Source organism: Micrasema longulum, unplaced genomic scaffold (genome assembly GCF_059751315.1).
Source record: "Micrasema longulum isolate JH-2025_06_02 unplaced genomic scaffold, ASM5975131v1 h1tg001563l, whole genome shotgun sequence".
Taxonomy (NCBI): domain Eukaryota; kingdom Metazoa; phylum Arthropoda; class Insecta; order Trichoptera; family Brachycentridae; genus Micrasema; species Micrasema longulum.
In genome coordinates, this window is record NW_028278746.1 from 294,394 (window position 1) to 315,467 (window position 21,074).

A 21,074-nucleotide genomic window follows, 5' to 3' on the forward strand; every position below is an offset into this window, starting at 1 on the left:
TTACACTGATCTCACATTTAGTTATATTTTCATCCCTTTCAAAAACCATCACTTTTGATTTGTCAACATTCGTAAGCAAATCGCATTGCAAAGCAGATAAGTTAAGTGTATTTAAATGGTGCGCGGACATACCTGCGTACTGGTCCCGGGCCCGTTCTTGTTGTACGCCACAGCGCGAAAGTGGTACGCCGTATTGGGTACAAGCGCCGGTACGTTCATCTTGTGCACGTCCCCGCGCGTCGTGTTCATGATACGCTCGCTGAAATCACATCCGCACAGGCATGAATTTAAGGAAAAAAGTCGAACACTAAATTCGTTAAAATTAATTATGGAAATAAAAGACAAGTGATGCTTCTTCACGGCTAAGGTGCAATGGGCAGACTCGCCAATATATGGAATTTTTTTATATTTTTTAAATTTATTATTTACATGCAATATTACATTTTTATAATTTTTTTAAACATTTTTTAAATTATTTTTTTTTACAGGACTCACCAAGCCAATGAATATGGCTTGTCGGTAAAGATCCTTTACATTAAAACATATGATAACACTACCTAGTTGTATGACAATAATTACTTCTAACTTAAATATATGGAGCGAAAAAAAAAAGTACTCATAATTTATGTTTTCAAATAATATTTAGAAAAATGTAAAAAAAAAAGCAAAAAATAAGTAAATGGTATCGCAATTATAAGATAAAAAATAAATACAAAACCGGAGTACCAAAATTTAAAACAGACGTGTGTACACATTTAATAGGCACAAAGCATTTTATTAAAAACATTATTTCTTAACATATCTATTTCCATATCCAGGTCTATATCTATATCCATATCTATATATATATATATATACCCGTGCATGCACACATACATATCCATACATGTATATATATATATATACACATACATACATATGAACATATATATACACACATATAAATATCCATGAGAATAATACACAATTGTAAATTCTGTTTTATATATATCTTTGATGGTTTGGTCACGTAGAACGAATGGACGATGAGAGAATGGTAAAACAAGTATATATGGCAAAAATGGACGGCAACGTTAGACGAGGACGACCAAGGAAGACGTGGCATGATCAGATAAACCAAAATCTTAAGTCTGGTCATGTCAAAAGCAGACAGAACCGAAGGGCATGTATGACAAGATGTATGAATGTGGAAGAGGCTAGGAGTGTATGCCAGGATAGACGTGTGTGGCGGTCCATTCTCTCTGCCTACCCCTACGGGGAAATGGCGTGATGGTAGTGGTAGTGGTGGTGGTATATATCTTTATTTACAAATATTCAATTTTATTAATATATAAACTCCTGATTGAATAGCCAGTCTATCATTTTGCCCTTGTCACTTTTGGTAGTGCCATTTCAGTTTCAGTGCTGCAGAGCAGCGTTTATTTTATAATTAAAAAATACATAAAAGAATTTGTTACCCACTAAGTCCAAAGACTTTTCGGTGGGAAACATTTTTTAATTTTTTTATGACAGGTTTATATTACATTTATTTTATTTGTATTTTACAGATTTATTTATAAACAGGCACTATAAAGTATCTAGAAGATATTTCTTCAGTTCTTTTTTTTTCATTCGAAGATTTTTCATGTTGATGATGGTTTGTGGGAGATCATTGAACAATCTTGGAACAACGCAATTTAACGTTCGCTCTCCGAAGTAATTTTTAATTCGGGGAACAGACAGGGAGCCACTGGGAGGATTTCTAAAATTGTTTGCTAACAAATTGAACATAACTGGAACCACATATTTTAGAGTTCTTTTACCATATTTGTTGCTTGTCTTTGGAATCACTAAACCTTCATTTTGTGCGAATCTTGTGTAATAACCATTTTTCTTAGTTCCAAAATAATCGAAGCATTGCTAAAAATATGAAAGATCATCTTGTTAAAATACGTCTTTATCCTTACTGACTTCTTTTCATTTTCAGTCATACACATATTACAATTGATTACCCACTAAGTCTATAGACTTCGGTGAATCTTGAATACCTTTAATTTTCACAAAAGCTATGAAACCAGTCCACGGTTATTCCAAATTTGTGGATTTAAGTATCACTCATCTTTTGTTTCCGTAACATTAAAAAAGCTCTTTTTAAAATGAAGGAAATATTTCAGAATTTATTGAAACTACACTCTCTTCAAAAGACAGCAGTATTTTTAAAAAACCTGGAAACTACAGCAGTATTTTAGAATATGTAGAGATTACACTCTCTTCGAATGACAGCGGAATTTGAAAATATATGGAAACTACTCTCTATTCAAATGACAGCAGTATTTTGTATATGGAAACTACACTCTATTCAAATGACAGCATTATTTTATATATGGAAACTACACTATTCAAATGACAGCAGTATTTTATATATGAAAACTACACTTGATTCAAATGACAGCATTATTTTATATATGGAAACTACACTATTCAAATGACAGCAGTAGTTTATATATGAAAACTACACTTGATTCAAAGGACAGCAGTATTTTATACATGGAAACTACACTCTATTCAAATGACAGCATTATTTTATATATGGAAACTACACTATTCAAATGACAGCAGTATTTTATATATGAAAACTACACTTGATTCAAATGACAGCAGTATTTTATATATGGAAACTACACTATTCAAATGACAGCAGTATTTTATATATGAAAACTACACTTGATTCAAATGACAGCAGTATTTTATATATGGAAACTACACTCTCTTCAAATGACGATATAAATATTTTTTAGAATGAAGGTAAATAACACTTCGTATTTCGGGATTATTGAAAGTTATAAGGAGAAATATTTTTAAATGCATTTTCTTACCGGACGAACCCTTTGACTTTGTAGATCACAGAATAGGCCAGAACGTCTCCGTTGGTCGTCTGCGGCTCACTCCAGCTCAGCGTCACGAACCTGGCCTTGACGATCAGCGCGGCGAACTCCAGCGGCTCCGACGGCGTCTTCCTCGCCGCCGCGGTCTCCTCATTGTCCTCGGCCCCACCTACATTATCGGGAACATCGGGAAAATGCGACAAGGAGACGGGGGTCGTCGTGTCGTTCGACAAATTTAAACCACCGCCGGCGGTCGACGTGTAAACCAGAGAAACCTCCCCCAAGACGTCGCTCTCCGTCAAGTCGTGACCCAGCGACGTATCGTGAGATCTCGACGCCTCGCCCGTCGACATCTCTCTCTTCCCGTTTATCTTCGCCATGAACGGACTGCCGGAGCTCCCGTCGCTGCTTTTCAAAGACGTCAGAATGGACTTCGCGTCGAACGGCTTCGCGGCGTCGAAATTCTGATGTGGCGGTTTGTACCAAGACTCGAACGTTCGCTTCGGTAACTTCTCGCTCATGTACGGATCCGGGTTGTCGGATAGAAAGTGGTTTTCGAGCGAGTCGGGCGGGTGCAGTTTTCGCTTGTGGCTTTTGTGATTTTTTATGGTTTTAGGCTTTTTCAGAGTGCTTTCGACTGTTTTTAAATAAAAAAATTACACAAAATTCCAAATAAAAAAAAAAACATTAAAAATAATACACAACACGACACCGATAGGAGTGGTCGGGATGGCGGGAATAAGGAAAAAAGAAAAGAAAAATAAAATAAATTAACAAAAAAAAAATACAATAAAATAAAACAAACATACAATCACAAAACAAAAACAACATAAAAAATTTATAAATTCAACAAAAAACATGCAGCTTCATAAAAAGTAATAAATAATAGCTAAAGAACTTACTAAAAAAAATAACAAGATAGGAAATTAATTGTTATCAAACACAAGAGATATATACAATAAGTATTACTGGGTTGCGTCGTTCGACGCTTCGCATTACACGACGTTGACTACATCGAGCCCGACAATGGACGCTGTAATGCGATCCAAAGCGTACGAACGACACGCGCCATAACAACCCAGAAAAACTAAGAAATTTAATCAGTAAGAGACGTGCTTATGTTCCTTGATATGGTCAACACGAATTTTCCTTACAAAAATTTGAATTTTCAACAGCCAAAATTGAATTATATATGTCGTCGCCAAATAGTTAGATCAGCCACTCCACCGTGGGGCTAAGCTGTTCGTTAAATGTCAGCATTCAACCGAATGCCTGGGCCGTTCGATGAATGAACGTTTGAGTGCAGAGTTGAACGCCACATAGCCTATTTAATTTTAATAATTTAAAAAGTGTTTTGTTATTCGAAGTTAGGTTAGGTCGAGTTAAGTTTGATAGTAAAAAAACTTTTTACAAAGACACAACCTAAAATGAGCATTTTGCAGAAAACAGCCAGATCTAATATTGAATGATACCTTATTAAAACGTGCATTTTTTACTTTAGGTGACATAATTTTCTAATCAGCATCTACATATACCGTAAGACTTTCCTAGTGTTGTCAACAAATTGTACATAACTCACATTTAGAAAATGGGAACTAATTTTTGGTAGAGCAGGGTTCGAACCTCGGAGTTTCGATCTGTGAGTTTGCGACAGTAGCCATGGGACCACACCCCGGCGTTAAATATATCCTACATAGCCCAAATAGTAAATTTATCCTACATAGCCTGAATAGTCCATTTATCCTACATAGCCCTAATAGTAAATTCATCCGACACAGTCCTAAAAGTAAATGTATCCGAAACAGCCCTAAAAGTCAATTTATCTTACATAGCCTTAATAGTTAATTTATCCTACATAGCCTTAATAGTAAATTTATCCTACATAGTCCTAACAGTAAATATATCCTACATAGCCCTAACAGTAAGTTAATCCTACGTGGTCCTAATAGCCTAGCCTTAATAGTAAATTTATCCTATATATGTAATTCTAATAGTAAATTTATCCTACATATGTAATTCTAATAATAACAACAAACATTAAATATGTACAAAATGTTCAAAATGCACTTGTCAAATTGATTGCACCCAATTATGTATACAATTAGAGGAATAATACCCCATTTATGTATAATAAATCAAATGTTTTACCAGCTCTTAGCGGTATTTTATGGAGCAAAATTATTATCCAACAGATGTTCAGCTCGATAAATAAAAATAAATTAGAACACAGCTATCTAACAAGATTTACATCTGTTGATGGCCTAGTAGTACCAAAACTTAAAAATAAATATGGACAACGTACGTTGGATTATATTGTTCCAAAAGTATTTAATTTGTTGCCACTTGACATGAAAACATGTCATAGTAAAAATAAAATTGAGTTTCTATTACGTAAGTGGTTAGTAGATAAAACGTTCCTATATTGATTTATTATTTATGTAATACATTTTTTAATTATTTTTTTTTTATCCCTCATTGAATACATTTTTGTTATTTTCTTGGGTTAACCTTCTCTTTTCTTTTCTTTTATTACTTTCTTATTTCATTTACATTTTAATTTTCTTATTAATTTTTTTTTTCTGTAGATATGAATTGAAATTCTCGATTTACTTTACTTTGTTTAATTTATTTTTTATCTTGTTTTGATTACATTTATGAGCACACACTATTTATATGTGTCTATTATTTTTTTTTTTCTTATATTTAAAATATATTTAAGTAAATTACTATTCTTTAATTTTAATTGTATTATTTTACTCTGTTTTCTTACTTAAAAAAAAAAAAATATTTTTTATGTTTATTGTTTTATACGTATACAGTATTATGTCTGTACTCTTCTTATTTGATTATTAATTAAAACTAATGTCTGAGCACCCGATGACAAACTATTATTGAATAGTTTATCGGGACAAAATATATCTTAATACTTTGTTTTCTTTATAATGTATTAATATTGTAGTAATATGTATATTTTATTGAATAATGTATATTAATCCTACATAGCCTTAATAGAAATTTAACCTACATATGTAATTCTAATAGTAAATTTATCCTACGCACTAATAGAAAGTTCATCCAACATAGCCTTAAAAGTAAATTTATCCTACATAGCCTTAATAGCAAATTTATCCTGCATAGTCCTAACAGTAAATATATCCTACATAGCCCTAACAGAAAATTGATCCTACATGGTCTTAGTAGTAAATTTATCCTACATAGTCCTAACAGTAAATATATCCTACATAGCCCTAACAGTAAATTGATCCTACATGGTCTTAGTAGTAAATTTATCCTATAACTAGGATAGGGCTAAGGGCCTAAGAGTAAATTTATCCTATAAGTAGGATAGGGCTAAGGGCCTAAGAGTAAATTTATCCTATAAGTAGGATAGGGCTAAGGGCCTAAGAGTAAATTTATCCTATAAGTAGGATAGGGCTAAGGGCCTAAGAGTAAATTTATCCTATAAGTAGGATAGGGCTAAGGGCCTAAGAGTAAATTTATACTACATAGCCCTAATCATTTTCCAGAACACCTGTCTTACCTACTTTGGCTCGGAATTGATTAAAGCAAAAAAGTTGTTCTCATTTTTAACTTTAAAAAAAAAACATTCATTGACTCTAAAATAACCATTAATCTCTTTAAAAATATCTAATGTCTGTTTCGCTTTCTAATGGCTAGTGCATATGGCCGCGGCTTACCAGCGGAGAGGACATTGAGGCGTGCCGAGGCCTGTATGTTCCCGGCCGCGTTGGACGCCACGCACTGGAACATGCCCTCGTCGACAGCCATCAGCCCTTGGATGCGAAGATTGTAACTGAGAGAACAAACGACAGAGTTAAAAATGTTTCGAGTAGGTCCAAATGTTTGTAGACAGGCCGGGTTTCACTCCCTAGGGAGTAATTAAGATCGATATTTAAGTATAAAAATTGTTAAGTGATTTCAGCCTTTGTGATCGTTACAACCAAGTTCGACTGGATATTATAGTTCTTAAAATATAGCTTGATTAAAATGACAGCTGCCAAATTAATGTCACTAGTGGTGGGAAATTACTGATCACTGATCATGTACCGAACAAATCGATTTTATCAGTTTTTTCATGCAAACATGAAACTCTGTTTCCGAAAATTGATATAAAAATGCAAAAACAAGCCTATTATAGTGTATTTAAGACCAAAAAATAAGACATTTATACTTTTTTCATGAACAACATCGAATGAATTATTTTTTTATTCAATCAATTTACATTGATCAATTTGATCCATCTGAACGTTTTTGCAAAATGACGTAACCTTGTAAGAACATCTTTAATAATTAGGTTTATTTTATCAACAATATTTTGAGTTTGTCCAAATTTTTGTAGACAAGGACTGGATTCAACTCCCCGGGGAGATGTTTATATAACTTCACAAACATCAACAAATGAAGGAATTGAAGGAATATAGATGTTCAAATATGGGCAGAATGGTGAATGTTACACACTCTTCTCTTTCTCTTTTCTTCATTTACACTTTCTCTTCTGAAACTCTTCTTCAGCTCTTTAACTTCACAAACATCAACAGATGGAAGAATCGAAGGAATATAGATGTTCAAATATAGGCAGAATGGTGAATGTTACACACTCTTCTCTTTCTCTTTTCTTCATTTACACTTTCTCTTCTGAAACTCTTCTTCAGCTCTTTAACTTCACAAACATCAACAGATGGAAGAATCGAAGGAATATAGATGTTCAAATATAGGCAGAATGGTGAATGTTACACAGTGTGTAAAGTGGCCACTTAAACCAGCCATTGACAGGTCATAAGCCCTGTAGATACCTAGACTTCTATATTACCATCTCTTAAATGTTCTTCATGTCTGTTGTAATATGTTAAGGTTAATTTGACTTTTTTTTAGTTTTAAAGCTAATTTTATATATTTATGTTGATTTATATGTCAAGCATTAAAAAAATTAATTTACACGCCAGATACAAATGATTTTTCGTGTGTCAATATAAATCACTCCTTAGACGTTACTACAAAGTTATGTCGTCACTTTTGCTGCTAATCAAGCTATATTTTAAGGACTATAGATTATGTTGATCATGAAACTAAGTAAAAAAAAAAAAAAATTAAAAAAGTTTTCTCGTTTTTGGTGAGACTTACCCTCCGACGAGTGCCATGTCGTGGTTGTTGGGGGTGATGACCTCTCCGTTCTTCAGCCAGCGGACGATGGGTTCGGGGCGGCCGTACACCTCACACAGCAGCTCTACGTCTTGGCGCTCCAGGGCGGAGGTGTCCACGGGACGCTTTTCGAACCTCGGAGGAACCTGAGAGTACAAATTGATTAATTTTTTAGTCTTTTCTTAATGAGGAAGGGGAGGTAATGTTGGACGGTCTGATGGATGTTGACAGACCATACAGACTCGGTTAAAAGCGGCGAGAATTTCGGATTATTCAATCAGTTGGTTAGCTCATGGGTTGAGAAATGGGAGACTCTCAGGGGTGCCCCATAATCAAGCGATCGATATTTGTGGAATTCTTGTCTTATAGAGAATATGTAGAATAGTTGGCAAATGATATTTTGACAAAGGAGCCCATTTGCATAAGAACGGTAGGAATTTCAGATCATTCATACCTGAACGTCCAGGATTGCCGTGGCATCAAGGGAGTCCTCTCTGTTGTCCGCTCGACACTGATACGAGCCCGCGTCGGCTTCCATGACGGTGCTGATGTACAGCACTCCGCTTCCGAGGAGTTTGAACCTGCTGTCCAAGTGGCTGGAGATCGAGGAATCATCAGTCAATAAAGATCTATTCCATCGTCAACTTCAATAATGAGGAATTCCAGCCCAACCCGAAATTAAATTTTAAAAATGTTTTCGTGTACACGTGAATATTTAAAAATTTCGGAGTAGGATGAAATATCTCAAAAACGCATGAAAAAATAAATAAAAAATGTTAAAAATAGTATTCATTTTAAAATCGTAAATAATGACGTCACTCCTTCCTTATATCTACGTGTAGTATTTCCGGTTTCCGCTTTAAAGCCCCTGCACCTTGTAAGAAACGTTTTGACCATAGAAAAAAAAAGAGAATAATTTATATAATTCGACATTTCAACCAGAGATTATGTCAACTTTCTAGGTTTTTCTAAATCGAAACGTTCGTAAAAACAACCATAACATAGAAATGAGCAAATTACGATCAACTAAATGAAGTAATCAAAGCAATATTCCATAGATTCTTGTCAGGTCAGTGAAAGTAAGAACGCCAACCGTTTCATGACGTCACTACTGAAAAGTGACACACTGATTACAGTCATTTGACGCGGTATTTGATAAATGTAACTTTCAAAAATCATATCTTTGTAAATAATGCACAAAAATATATATATATATATATATATATTTGCTTAGTTAAATAGTACGCTAATAGAAAAAAAGATTTAGAAAACAGTGGAATTCCTCATTGGAGATATTGAATCATTCTGACATTGGGAATAGTTGCTCCAATGTACGAAGGTGCTGGATGCGAGTCGACTGTACATAAAAGAAGCATCGACACACTTCTGGGCCGTAACTACAAACACTATCTTCATCAGTGCATACCGAGAAGGTATATTTAACTTTTCTACTATACGAACCTTCCTTGGTATGGCAAATTTTCATCTACCGACGTGTCGATATGCATTTTCATCATAATACGAGTAGTACTACACACGTGCGTTTCCAGAAACTATCTACTAGCCAGCGGGCCACATGGCGACGGTATCTACCTACTGTCTACAAAAGCTTCTCTTCGGATATCTATCTCCCTTTGTTAACCATGGAGTTGAAACAGTGTTTGATTTATTTAGTTTTTTATTGCTTACTTCTTGGTACGAACACTTGACCAATTTACTACTATACTCTATTTTTTATAAATTTATTGATATTGTTTTAACTTTGCTGGAATTCCTCTCATCCATGCGCTTTGTAGCTGCACGATGATTGGTTATCTAGCTTTAATATATCAACTTTAAAATACCTTAATTTTGTAAACGGGGTCTAGAATTCCAATCGTCTATGCGCTTAGTAGCAGCAAGGCGTGTTGTAATCTTACTCCTTTTTACTATTCATATTATTATTATTTTGTAATACACTAAATTTATTTGTCAATTTTTAAAATGTGTAAATGGGGGCTAAATTTCTAACTGTCTATGCGCTCTGTAGCTGCAAGACATCCTGTAATCTAGCTCCTATCTATTTTAATTTTTGATTGATCTTAATTGAAAACGAGGAACTAGAATCCCAACCGTCCATGCGCTCTGTAGCTGCAAGACGTACTGGGATATTTATTAATTGTACAGCGCCCTTGAGGTGATTTTCACAAAAATGGCGCTTTATAAATTATCCAACTATATATATATTTACACCATATGATCAAATTCAACCAATAACTAACGCTGAAACATTACTTCCCATTCAATGTTAGACTGAAATTCAGGTATTTCTCTCACGTATTTAAAATAGGCATCTGTGAAATTATTAAAGGAATAGTTCCGAGATATTTTCAAAATAAACTAAAAAATAATGAGTTCTTTCATAGAAACTATCCAACAAGAGGATCTCAAAATATAAGGCTGGAAAAGAAATCAAAATCAATGTCCCAGAACTGCCGCATGTGCAAGGGAATACAATTAATTATTTGAGGAAATGACAGAAAGCATAAAAAATTAAATAAATGTCAATATATTTCAAATTGAATGTAAAAAGTATATATGTGAAAAATATTAGGTAGTATATAGTGTAAATAGTGAATATAATTAATGAAAATTTACATATGAAACAGTGAATATTATAAATTAGGATATTAAGTGTATAATAGTGATAAATAATGTTAGAATAAGTATAGATGTAAATAATGTGTTGTAAATATATATAAGACTATGTTAATCATAGAACTAAATAAAAAAAAAAAAATTAAATTTAAAAAAGTGGCCTCTTCAAAATGATAAAAAAATTCTAATAAATCGCAATTAAAGCAAAAAATTCTAGCTTGATCATGATTTTTTACGACATTTGTCAATTCTTAAGACAGTATAATTGATGAAACTAGCTGATTACTTCAGCTTATTTCTCCATACAAAAAAGTACACTATATCTTACGTCTTTAACCTAGTCACGTTTTTTTAGTACTAAAACAAGCTTGCAGATTACAAATATTATTTGAAGATTCTGTATTTGTAAACTAGTATTTCGAACAGTATTTCCGAAGAACTATTTTTCTTTTATTCAGTATGTTAGCTCTTGGGTTGAAAGATGGGAGACTCTCAGGGGTGCCCCGTGATAAAGCGCTCGATATTTGTGGAATTCTTGTCTTATAGAGAATGCGTAGAATGGTCGGCGAATGATATTTTGACAAAGAAGCCGAACATCTTTTTTAAAAATCTATACCCTTTAGTATATTCAGGTACTGAAATGACTGATAACAATTATAGTACCGAGATTAGAGCACGGTTATCGGCAGCAAGCAGATGTTATTATGGCTTGTTTAAACATCTGGGATCCAAATTATCCAAATTGCACACTAGAAAAACTAAGACCATTATTTAAAAAACCTTCGGCGTATTATGTATCACATAGGACATGTGGCGTTCAAAGTGGCCATTTTTGGCATTATTTATTTTAAAGGGAATCGGCCAGTGCTCAGGGATGACTCAAGTCATTGTGGTATTTTTTAATAAACTTTTGCACAAGTATTGTAGTATCAAAATAGTATACGTAGAACAAAGCTACGTATATCGCATGGTTAATAATAACAAATAACAACAGGGATGGAGAATACCTTAAATGAGTGTAAAGTAATTCAGTCAGATGAATCTCTTAACAACAATAAAGGTTTCAGCTCTTTAACTTCACTAAAATAAACAAATGGTGAATGTTACACAGTGTGTAAAGTGGTCACTTAAACCAGCCAATGACAGGTCATAAGCCGTGTAAATGCCTAGACTTCCAAAGTCAATAATAATTGTTGATTTTCACAGAACCACAAAAAAAATAGTCATTTATAATTATATTGCTTACATATTATGTACTTATATGTACAAATTGATAATTTTTTTTTGTAGATTACCTATAAAATAAATCACCGCTCGCCACTGGTAGATATGTGTATATGCAAGATATGCAAATTACAAAACTGTAAAAGATCGTAGCACTAATAATACGATACACAAATTATTTCTTTTTAAAATTTTTAGGTTAGTTTGAAAGTCTCATAACAAATAAAAACATAAAAAATTACTGAAATTGCTCATTATGTTTTTGCTGTCGCTACAGGAACAAACAAAACTCTTTCTAACAAACTTTTTTGGCATAGGAACTCTATTATAAGCCCACAGAATTATAATACAGTCACTTAGAAGTTGGAGTGCTTACTTCAAATCTACGGCCACACCGTTATTCAGCCATATAATCTCCGGGCGGGGGTTCCCGGAAGCTGCACAGTCCATCGCCACGGGGGAACCTAGAACAGTTCAGATAAATATATTTTATTTCTAACCCTTTTATTCTTAACCTTTCTAAACATCGCGGGAGAGTGCGGTGACTCTTTACATACAAAACGGGGTTTCTTTATGCTCAGGAAAATGATCGATTCCGATCATGGAAAATTTTTAAGTCTGTTCATTGTTACAAGAATTTCCAAATAAACAAACCAGCCGACGATACGCGAAAAAGAATAGCCTATTTTACAAATATCAACTTTATCAAAACGGCACGGTCAAATTTTAGTGGATTGACATTTATTAGATTCGTTAGTACCTATTTAAATTTAATAATATTTATAATTTTCGTTTCTTACAAAACTCTATAGTTAATGACTTTAACATATTACAACAGAGATGAAGAACATTTAAGAGAAGGTAATGTATAAGTCTAGGCATCTACAGGGCTGATGACCTGTCAATGGCTGGTTTAAGTGGCCACTTTACACACTGTGTAACATTCACCATTATGCCTAAATTTGAACATCTATATTCCTTCAATTCTTTCATCTGTTGATGTTTGTGAAGTTAAAGAGCTGAAACCTTTATTTATGCGGGTGAGATTCATCTAATTGAATTATTTCACCTACATACTAGACTAGGCAACGCCTGAAAATATTATTTTTTCAATTTCTATACTTCTTCATGGACCAGGTAATTTATCAACAATATTTTGAGTTTGTCCAATACTGTTAATATTAACAGCTCCCCAGGGAGTTGAAACCTTGTCTACAAAAATTTGGACAAACTTAAAATATTGTTGTTAATGACTTTCATACAAATATCAATAAAACCGCAAATGTATTAACTATACACCAAAGATATAACTTAATTGTGATGGTACTACCACTACACTACCACGGGACCACAACCTGGTTCCAATACAGTAATTCTTCTCACCTTCTATGACAGTTTGTGACAGTGGCTCAGCTATGAACTTAGGAGCTGTCACAGTTTCGGCCAGTGACAAGTCTGTGTTGATGGTCAACTGGGCTTTGTTGCTTAATCTGAAAATTGAAAACATTCATCTTCATGTGTTGTATCTGGGAAGCATATTATCAAGAGACGAGGAAACAGATAAATACAAAGTAAGTAGCAATGAAAGGTTTTGCATGTCTCGGTGGTTGCCCCTAGGCAGAATGGACAACCATGTTCGGCAAGATATTCCAGCCTGAAACCACTCTGCCAGAGAACAAGTTTGTCCCTGGGTTGAGGTGGAATTGGAGAGGATAGAGCTTCCAGTGATGGGTGCTCGGATTGAGTCGATGCATCTCTGGCACGGGGCAGTCATAGTGACCATTTAGGATCTTTTATGTCTCTATCAAGTCTCATCTCTTCCTTAAATCGGCTGCCCCTAGGTGGAATGGACAACCATGTTTGGCAAGTTATTCCAACCTGAAACCACTTTGCTGGAGAGGAAGTTTGTCCCTGGGTTGAGGCGGAATCAGGGAATATAGAGCTTTTAGCTATGGGTGCTCGAGTTGAGTCGATACGTCTCTTGCAGGGGGCAGTCATAGTGACCATTTAGGATCTCCTCTCTTCCAATAAAGGCTGTAACTAACCTTTTCAGCAAGTTGGGGATTTTGATAGCACTCACCTATAGTCGGCACCACCGTATCTAGAGACATTGCACCTGTAGGCCCCACTGTCCTGGGGCCCAACAGGGTCAATCTCTAGAGCCCCCGACGGTAGGACAGTCATGCGGGTGGCGTCTAATCGTATGGGCGCTTCATTTTTCAGCCACTGGATCTGGAAACAATAAATCGATATGTATAAACGGCAATGTTTGTATGTGTGTCCTAGATAGACTGAATAACTACTGGACCAATTTACGTGCGATTTTTAGCCAAATGTAGATCTTTGCCATGAGCATATTTATAGCTTTTGAAATCTTAAAATTATTAATTAGAAAAAAGTAAGAAGGGTAAATGCTTTTTTCATCAATGTTTGATTATGTCCAAATGCTTGCAGACTGGCTGGATTTCCTCCCTAGGGAGTTGTTCATATTTAAATTTATTTCAACCGAGAGGGAAAATTTTTGAGAAGGGGATATGGAAGTCTAGGCATTTACAGGGCTTATGACCTGTCATTGGCTGGTTTAAGTGGCCACTTTACACACTGTGTAACATTCACCATTCTGCCCATGTTTGAACATCCACATCGTTTACCAGGACTGTATTCGCCGAGAATGCATGTATAAAAAAATAGAAGGATGTTGTTTTTTGTGTATTAAAAAAGTTGTTTTTGAATGTTTACAAACAACATTCGTTTTTTATGGATCCCAATCTTTATTTATTCCGTTAATTTCTTTTACTGGATTTTTGGTAATCTAAAATAAAAATAACGAATATTCAATACATTTTTCAAAATCGCTGTTGGTGAGACGAGCAGAGTTTGACATTTGCAAAAGAATTCTGAGAAGAAAGAATATGAAAATTAATTATTTTTAGTTTGGGAATTCAACCATAAACAAGTACCTAGGTACCTACTTAAATTCAATATTTGAAAATAAATAATTTTTGATTCTGGAATTTAATCACAAACAAGTACCTAGGTACCTACTTACCGATAAAAAGTTATATCATTTTTTTACGTTCATCCAAACGGTTTTTACACGCTTTCACGACACAACTAAGCATTTCGGTTTCGAATCAAATATCAAGCTCACGTCAAAACCCGACTGGCGGTTAAAGAACGACTAAATACGCATAGGGCAGAACTGAGCGTTTGGGCATAAGTTAAGTGTCATAATTTCAGAGGCTTCCGGGTGCTTCTATGTGCATTAATAGGTCGATGATTTTATTAAAGAACACCGAACCAGTTTCTATGGTTACATAAAAGCATTTTGAAGTAAAGTTTTGAAAGTATCCTTAATAATAGGAAACGCTGTTCTACATTTAAAAGGGTATCAATTAATTTGGCGGTGTATTCGTTATTTATTGAAATTTGTTAAATTCAATTTCAAAATCGCCTTTAGACAAAGGAACACTAACCAATCGGGGTAACATTGATGATATTTTCTGTATTTGGACTGGGACAGAACGCCAATTAAACTTGTTTCTAAAATTAATATAAATATATATTTATTTTTTTTACTTTTGTACATAATGTAAATTGTACATTGGCGGGCTTATTGCAAATTGGCAATTTCTTCCAACCAACTGATATTTACGTTAAAAACTTTAACAAAAAAAAAATACTTAAGAAATTCAAAAAGATAATCATTTAATTTTTTTAGACTTAACATTAACAATCAAAAACAACCAAATATATTTAAAAATATATCGGAAACTAACGTATACAGATACTGTCATTGATAATTCATTCACCCATCCATTTTCTCACAAGCAGGCTGCCTTCTATTCGAGGTTGTGTTAAGCCATTTTTTTTACCACGCTTGAGTCATCGGGTCTAATTCCCATAAAGGTCGATGCAATATGTTCATTTGATTTACCGAAATTCCTTATTACCTTAACGTCTAGTGGTCCCGACGGATGGTGCTGCCTAGTGACGGCCATCGGCTTGGAGTACGCTGGGACCCGGGACCTGACGGAGCAGGGGAAGAAGGCTGACTCCCGGGGGTAAAGCGTCAAGTCCTGGGGCTCCGCGTCGAAGATCGGCAGACCTGGAACGAGTTCAACTCTCTACACAACAAAATCCTCCTCTACTTTAATCTTAATTGTGAAAATGATTATCATCTACTAAAGCGAATGTTAAAAATTTGAAATAAAAAAATATTGAATTCCTGACAATAGTTTTTATTATCTTTGTTCATTTCATTAAAGAAAAATATTCCTCCTTTAAATATAATGATGTTGTGCTGTAGTTGTTTTTAATTTGGGAATAAAGATATTACGACAATTCTTTTTATATGACAGTTTTATATCTAAAACATTACATTTTTAAAATAATTGAACTAAGCGATGAACATTTGTATTGGCACTCTGAGCAAGACAATGGCTTCTCACCAGAATGAGTCAATAAATATGAGTGATTTTAAACTACGTTTAAAAACAAACAAATAAACCATCACGCCGTTTCCCCGTAGAGGTAAGCAGAGAGGATAGAACGCCATATCACTCTGTCTTTGCATACAGACCTCGCTTCCTCTATATTCACACAGCTTCTCATGCACGAACGCCGATTATTCCTACTCTCGACATGTCCATCTTCAAGTATTTGATGGACTTGATCGTGCCATGTCTTTATCGGTCTTTCTCGTTTTCTGCATCCATCAACATTCGCATCGTAGATCCTTTTAGCCGTTCTTTCGCTGTCCATTCGCTCTACATGTCCAAACCAACGCAGCACCCCTTTCACGGTTCTGTCTCGAATGCTAGTCTCAGCCTTACTTAGTCTCACGGATCTCGACATTTGCGCACCTATCATACATCGTTTTACCACACATTCGCCTGAGGCACAATGAGGATTGCATTTCGACAGCATTTAACCTACGTTATGGTTAAAATATGCACCTATTAGTTTAAAAATTAGTATTATACAATACAGAAATTACTATAACAATATAAATGGAGATTATTAAATAGAAACTTACAATATATAATATACTGATTACTTGGGATTTGAAAATAAAAATCTTATCAAGAATTTAGCGCAAAAAGACATGTGATATACATATTCGCCCTCTTCTAGAATATGCCTCCTAGAATAGTGGTCTGGTCTCCATTCTATGTCAATCGCATAAATCACATTAAATCAGTCCAACATCGCTTGCTTCGAAAAATAGCGTGGATGCTCGGACTAGAGAGAGATAATTATTCTTATGCTGAAATAGAGTCAATGTTAAATATTTCTAGTCTACAAAAACGTAGAACTAATATTGACTCCATATATATGTTCGGCATACTAAATGGTATAATCGATGTTCCATCATTACTGGGACAAGTAAAATTCAATATTCCGACTCGTAGATTGAGAAACAATGAAGTACTGTTCATCGATCAGCATAGAACAAACTATGGCCTAAATTCTCCAATGACCCGCCTTTGTCGTATTGTTAACTCGAGATAAGATCTGGAATTTTTTGGTTTAAGTTTACAAGGATTTAAACGAGCACTAAATAAATAGTCCAGATCTTGTCTCGATGTCCCTTATGTTTGTCAATGCTTCTTTCTTTTTTTTAAAAATGTTTTAAACTATTCTTTTATTGTCATATTTAAACCTTATAAATTGTATACATGGACAATGTCCGTTAATAAATAAATAAATAAATAAAATGTCATTTCACAGATATCGATCAAGAAAAAATCTGTTTAATCGAAAGATATATGTCTGTACATTAGAAAGAATATTAAACAATCAAAAAATAAATCAATGGTACGACATTTTTGGTGGAAAAACAGCTGCCGCCAACTTCAGAAGAGCTAAAGGCCACAGACAAGTAGCTCCAACGAGCTGCAGCGCATGCGCATACAGCGTAATGGTGGTCCACTTACTAGGCAGCTGCACGGTGGCCACTCGGGAGACGATGGTTCCCTCCCCGTCGGCCGTCAGCAGGCACTGGTAGTCTCCGGCCGGAGCCCCGCTGCCCAGCTGCGTCAGCTGCAGGGTCCCGTTTGCCAGGATGCTTCTGCAAAGACGGGAGCACTACATGTTGCAACTGGAGAAAACTTGCGCTTTTGTAGATAATTACGATGATTTTAAAGGAAAAACTGCCGAAGCGAACGATTGAGATGATAAAGATAAAGAACAAGAAGTTGGTGATGATAATGATAAACATAAAGGGGATAGTGATGGTTAAGGAGAAGACGATGGTGGGGATGATTGAGATAAGATATAACAAGAAAGTAGTGATGATAATTATATGTATAAAGGGGATATGATGATTAAAAAGGAGAAGACGGTGGTGGGAATGATTAAGATGGTTAAGAAAAATATGATTATGGCGAATTCAAAGGAGAGGATGATAATGGGAATGGTCGGGATGATAAAGAAGATTATGGCGAAATCAAAGGAGAGGATGATAGAGGGAATAAATGGGATGATAAAGAAGGAGAAGATTGCAAAGTAGAAGATAATTATGGGAACTATTGAGATAGAAAAAGATGATTATGGCGAATTTAAAGGAGAGGATGATAATGAGAATGAATGGGATGATAAAGAAGGAGAAGATTATAAAGTAGAAGATACTTATTATTGAGATAGAAAAATATGATTATGGCGAATCCAAAGGAGAGGATGATAATGGGAATTATTGGGATGATAAAGAAGGAGAAGATTGTAAAGTAGAAGATAATAATGGGAACTATTGAGATGGAAAAAATATTATTATGGTAATTTTATGGGAAGGATGATGATGGGAATGATTAGGATGATAAAGAAGATGATTGTAGAGTAGAAGAAAGTATGGGGTAATTTTGGTGCCTTCAAAGGAGAGGATGATGGGAAAGAGGGAAATGATAATTAAGGAAAATGTTGTAGAGGAAGATGGAATAATAATATATTTATTAAGATGGCTAAGAAGATGACTAGGGTATTTCTAAAGGGGAGACCTTCTTCTTCTCCCTGCCCCTATATCCCGGTTCATCCAAGGTCGGGCATCCTTGTACGTAAGCGCCAGGATCTTCTGTCCTGGGTTGTCACAATTGAAACATTCTGGGCTGCCAATTACTCAATAGAAGACCACCATGTTGCTGGGGGTCTGCCTCTACTCCTAGTTTTAGCTGGGATGTCAAGCGCTCTTCTTAGTGAATAGTCCTCATCTCTACGCATGACGTGACCATACCATCTCATCTTGCTTTCTAGTTTTTCAGCTATCGGTGCCACTTTGAACAACCCGAACGAATGTAGAGGATGATGACGAATAATGATTGGGATGATTGGGATGATAAAGAAGGAGATAATTTTAGAGTATAAAAAGTAATAATTGTGTCAAAGAAGTGATTATAGTCATTTCGAAGGAGAGAATGAGTAATTATTAGGATAATAAATAAGGAGAAGATTGTAAAAGTAGAAGATAATTATGGGATTTATGAGGATGGAAAAATAAATGATAATTGCAATTTCAAAGGAGAGGATGATGATGGAAATGATTGGGAAGACAATACAAGAATATTGAAGAATAGAAGATAATTATTGGAATTATTAAGATGACAAACAAGATGATTGTGGTAATTTCATCGGCCTCGTAGTGTAGTGGTCAGCGCGTTTGCCTAACATGTGAGAGGTCTCGGGTTCGATTTCCGACATGGTTAATATGAAATATTTATTTGAAAGGGTGTTTTCACACCAGAATATTTCATAGTTCCTTGACTGGTACCTGAAGCGTCAGACTGATTATCTTACCTTCATGTAACAAAAAATGATCAAGATACGCTGCGATTGGTGTACCAATGCAGTGCCCTATGCACCATTAGGTGCGGAAAGGGAATGTTGTTGTTGTGGTCATTTCAAAGGCGAGGATGATGAATGGGATGGGAATGATTAGGATGATAAATAATGAGAAGATTTTAGAGTTGAAGATGGAATGATTATGGCAATGATTGAGATAGCAAAGAGAATGATCACTGTAATTTTAAAGGAGAGGATGATGGAAAATACCGATATAGAAAGAGAAGATAGTAAAGAAGAGAATTATGAGGGTGATAAAGAAATTAAAATGAAAAAGATGACAACAATAACAACAATTCTGAATTGAACCAAAACAATACAACAGACTACCGCATCGCGTATCTCACCTGTAGGGGTCTCCGGCGGGGTCCAGCGGCGGCGCCTCGTCCAGCGGCGCGGCGGGGGCCCAGCGCCAGCGCAGGCGCGCGCCCCCGTCGACCGGCGCGCACTGCAGCGCGGCTGCGCCCCCCGCCGGGGCGGCCGCGTCCGCCGGCTCGACCTCGAACCGCAGGCCGGATGACCCTGCAAAGGAAATTCAATTTTGATTTGGGTACGAGAGAAAATGATTGGATGACCATCTATGTTCAAAATGGTTTCGGATGCGTGCGTGTTTTTTATTGAATCTGCACCATTCAGCAGTTTTCCTGTGATGTAAATCACCACTGTGATTGAGCCTTCTGGCCTGTTGTGGTGCAAAAAGTAATCTTCTTCACATTCTGAAATTACTCCGCGTGTGACGTGGCTAGTTCTCTTCCGCTTCTTGTCGGTCAGTTCTGCCGATTGGTCCGATGAAATACCGTAAACCGGAAATCTTTCACGACTCTCTTATCATTGGTTGATTCATATGAACTAGTGACGTCGTTGAAAGTGGTTCATTTTTATAAAAATATAATTTTCGAGAAACTGCCTTACAATTAAATGCTCTAATTTTTACCGCGCGTAAGAAAACGTTTTTGTATCCAATTTCCCGTAGGGCTGAAGTTCATCATTCCCATCATCATTATTTTAACTATCTTAATCGCCCACATCAGCTTTGCTATCTCAACCATTCTCATTATTATTTTAACTATCCAGACACAGCAACATATTCTCTACTATCTCAACCATTCCCATCATCATTATTTTAACTATGTTAACCACACATATCTGCATATTCTTTACTATCTCAACCATTCCCATCATCATTGTTTTAACTATCTTAATCACCCACATCAGCTTTACTATCTCAACCATTCCCATTATCATTATTTTAACTATCTTAACCAAACACATCAGCATATTCTTTACTATCTCAACCATTGTCATTATTATTTTAACTATCCACACACATCAGAATATTCTTTACTATCTCAACCA

At 35.3% G+C, this 21,074-nt stretch overlaps 1 protein-coding gene across 1 annotated transcript in view; it reads right to left on the reverse strand.

The window, feature by feature from the left end:
- Positions 1 to 20,240, reverse strand: part of fra (neogenin protein frazzled) — a gene marked incomplete at its 5' end in the record, with an annotated part of 65,644 nt that extends 45,404 nt beyond the window's left edge. The window contains 11 exons of the mRNA XM_088236501.1: positions 133 to 259; positions 2,856 to 3,501; positions 6,563 to 6,678; positions 8,007 to 8,170; positions 8,479 to 8,620; positions 12,262 to 12,349; positions 13,269 to 13,375; positions 13,966 to 14,117; positions 15,839 to 15,993; positions 17,825 to 17,958; positions 20,066 to 20,240. Coding sequence (XP_088092627.1) covers positions 133 to 259; positions 2,856 to 3,501; positions 6,563 to 6,678; positions 8,007 to 8,170; positions 8,479 to 8,620; positions 12,262 to 12,349; positions 13,269 to 13,375; positions 13,966 to 14,117; positions 15,839 to 15,993; positions 17,825 to 17,958; positions 20,066 to 20,240 — 2,006 coding nt within the window. The remainder of the gene's footprint in view (positions 1 to 132; positions 260 to 2,855; positions 3,502 to 6,562; positions 6,679 to 8,006; positions 8,171 to 8,478; positions 8,621 to 12,261; positions 12,350 to 13,268; positions 13,376 to 13,965; positions 14,118 to 15,838; positions 15,994 to 17,824; positions 17,959 to 20,065) is intronic.
- Positions 20,241 to 21,074: the final 834 nt, after the last annotated feature.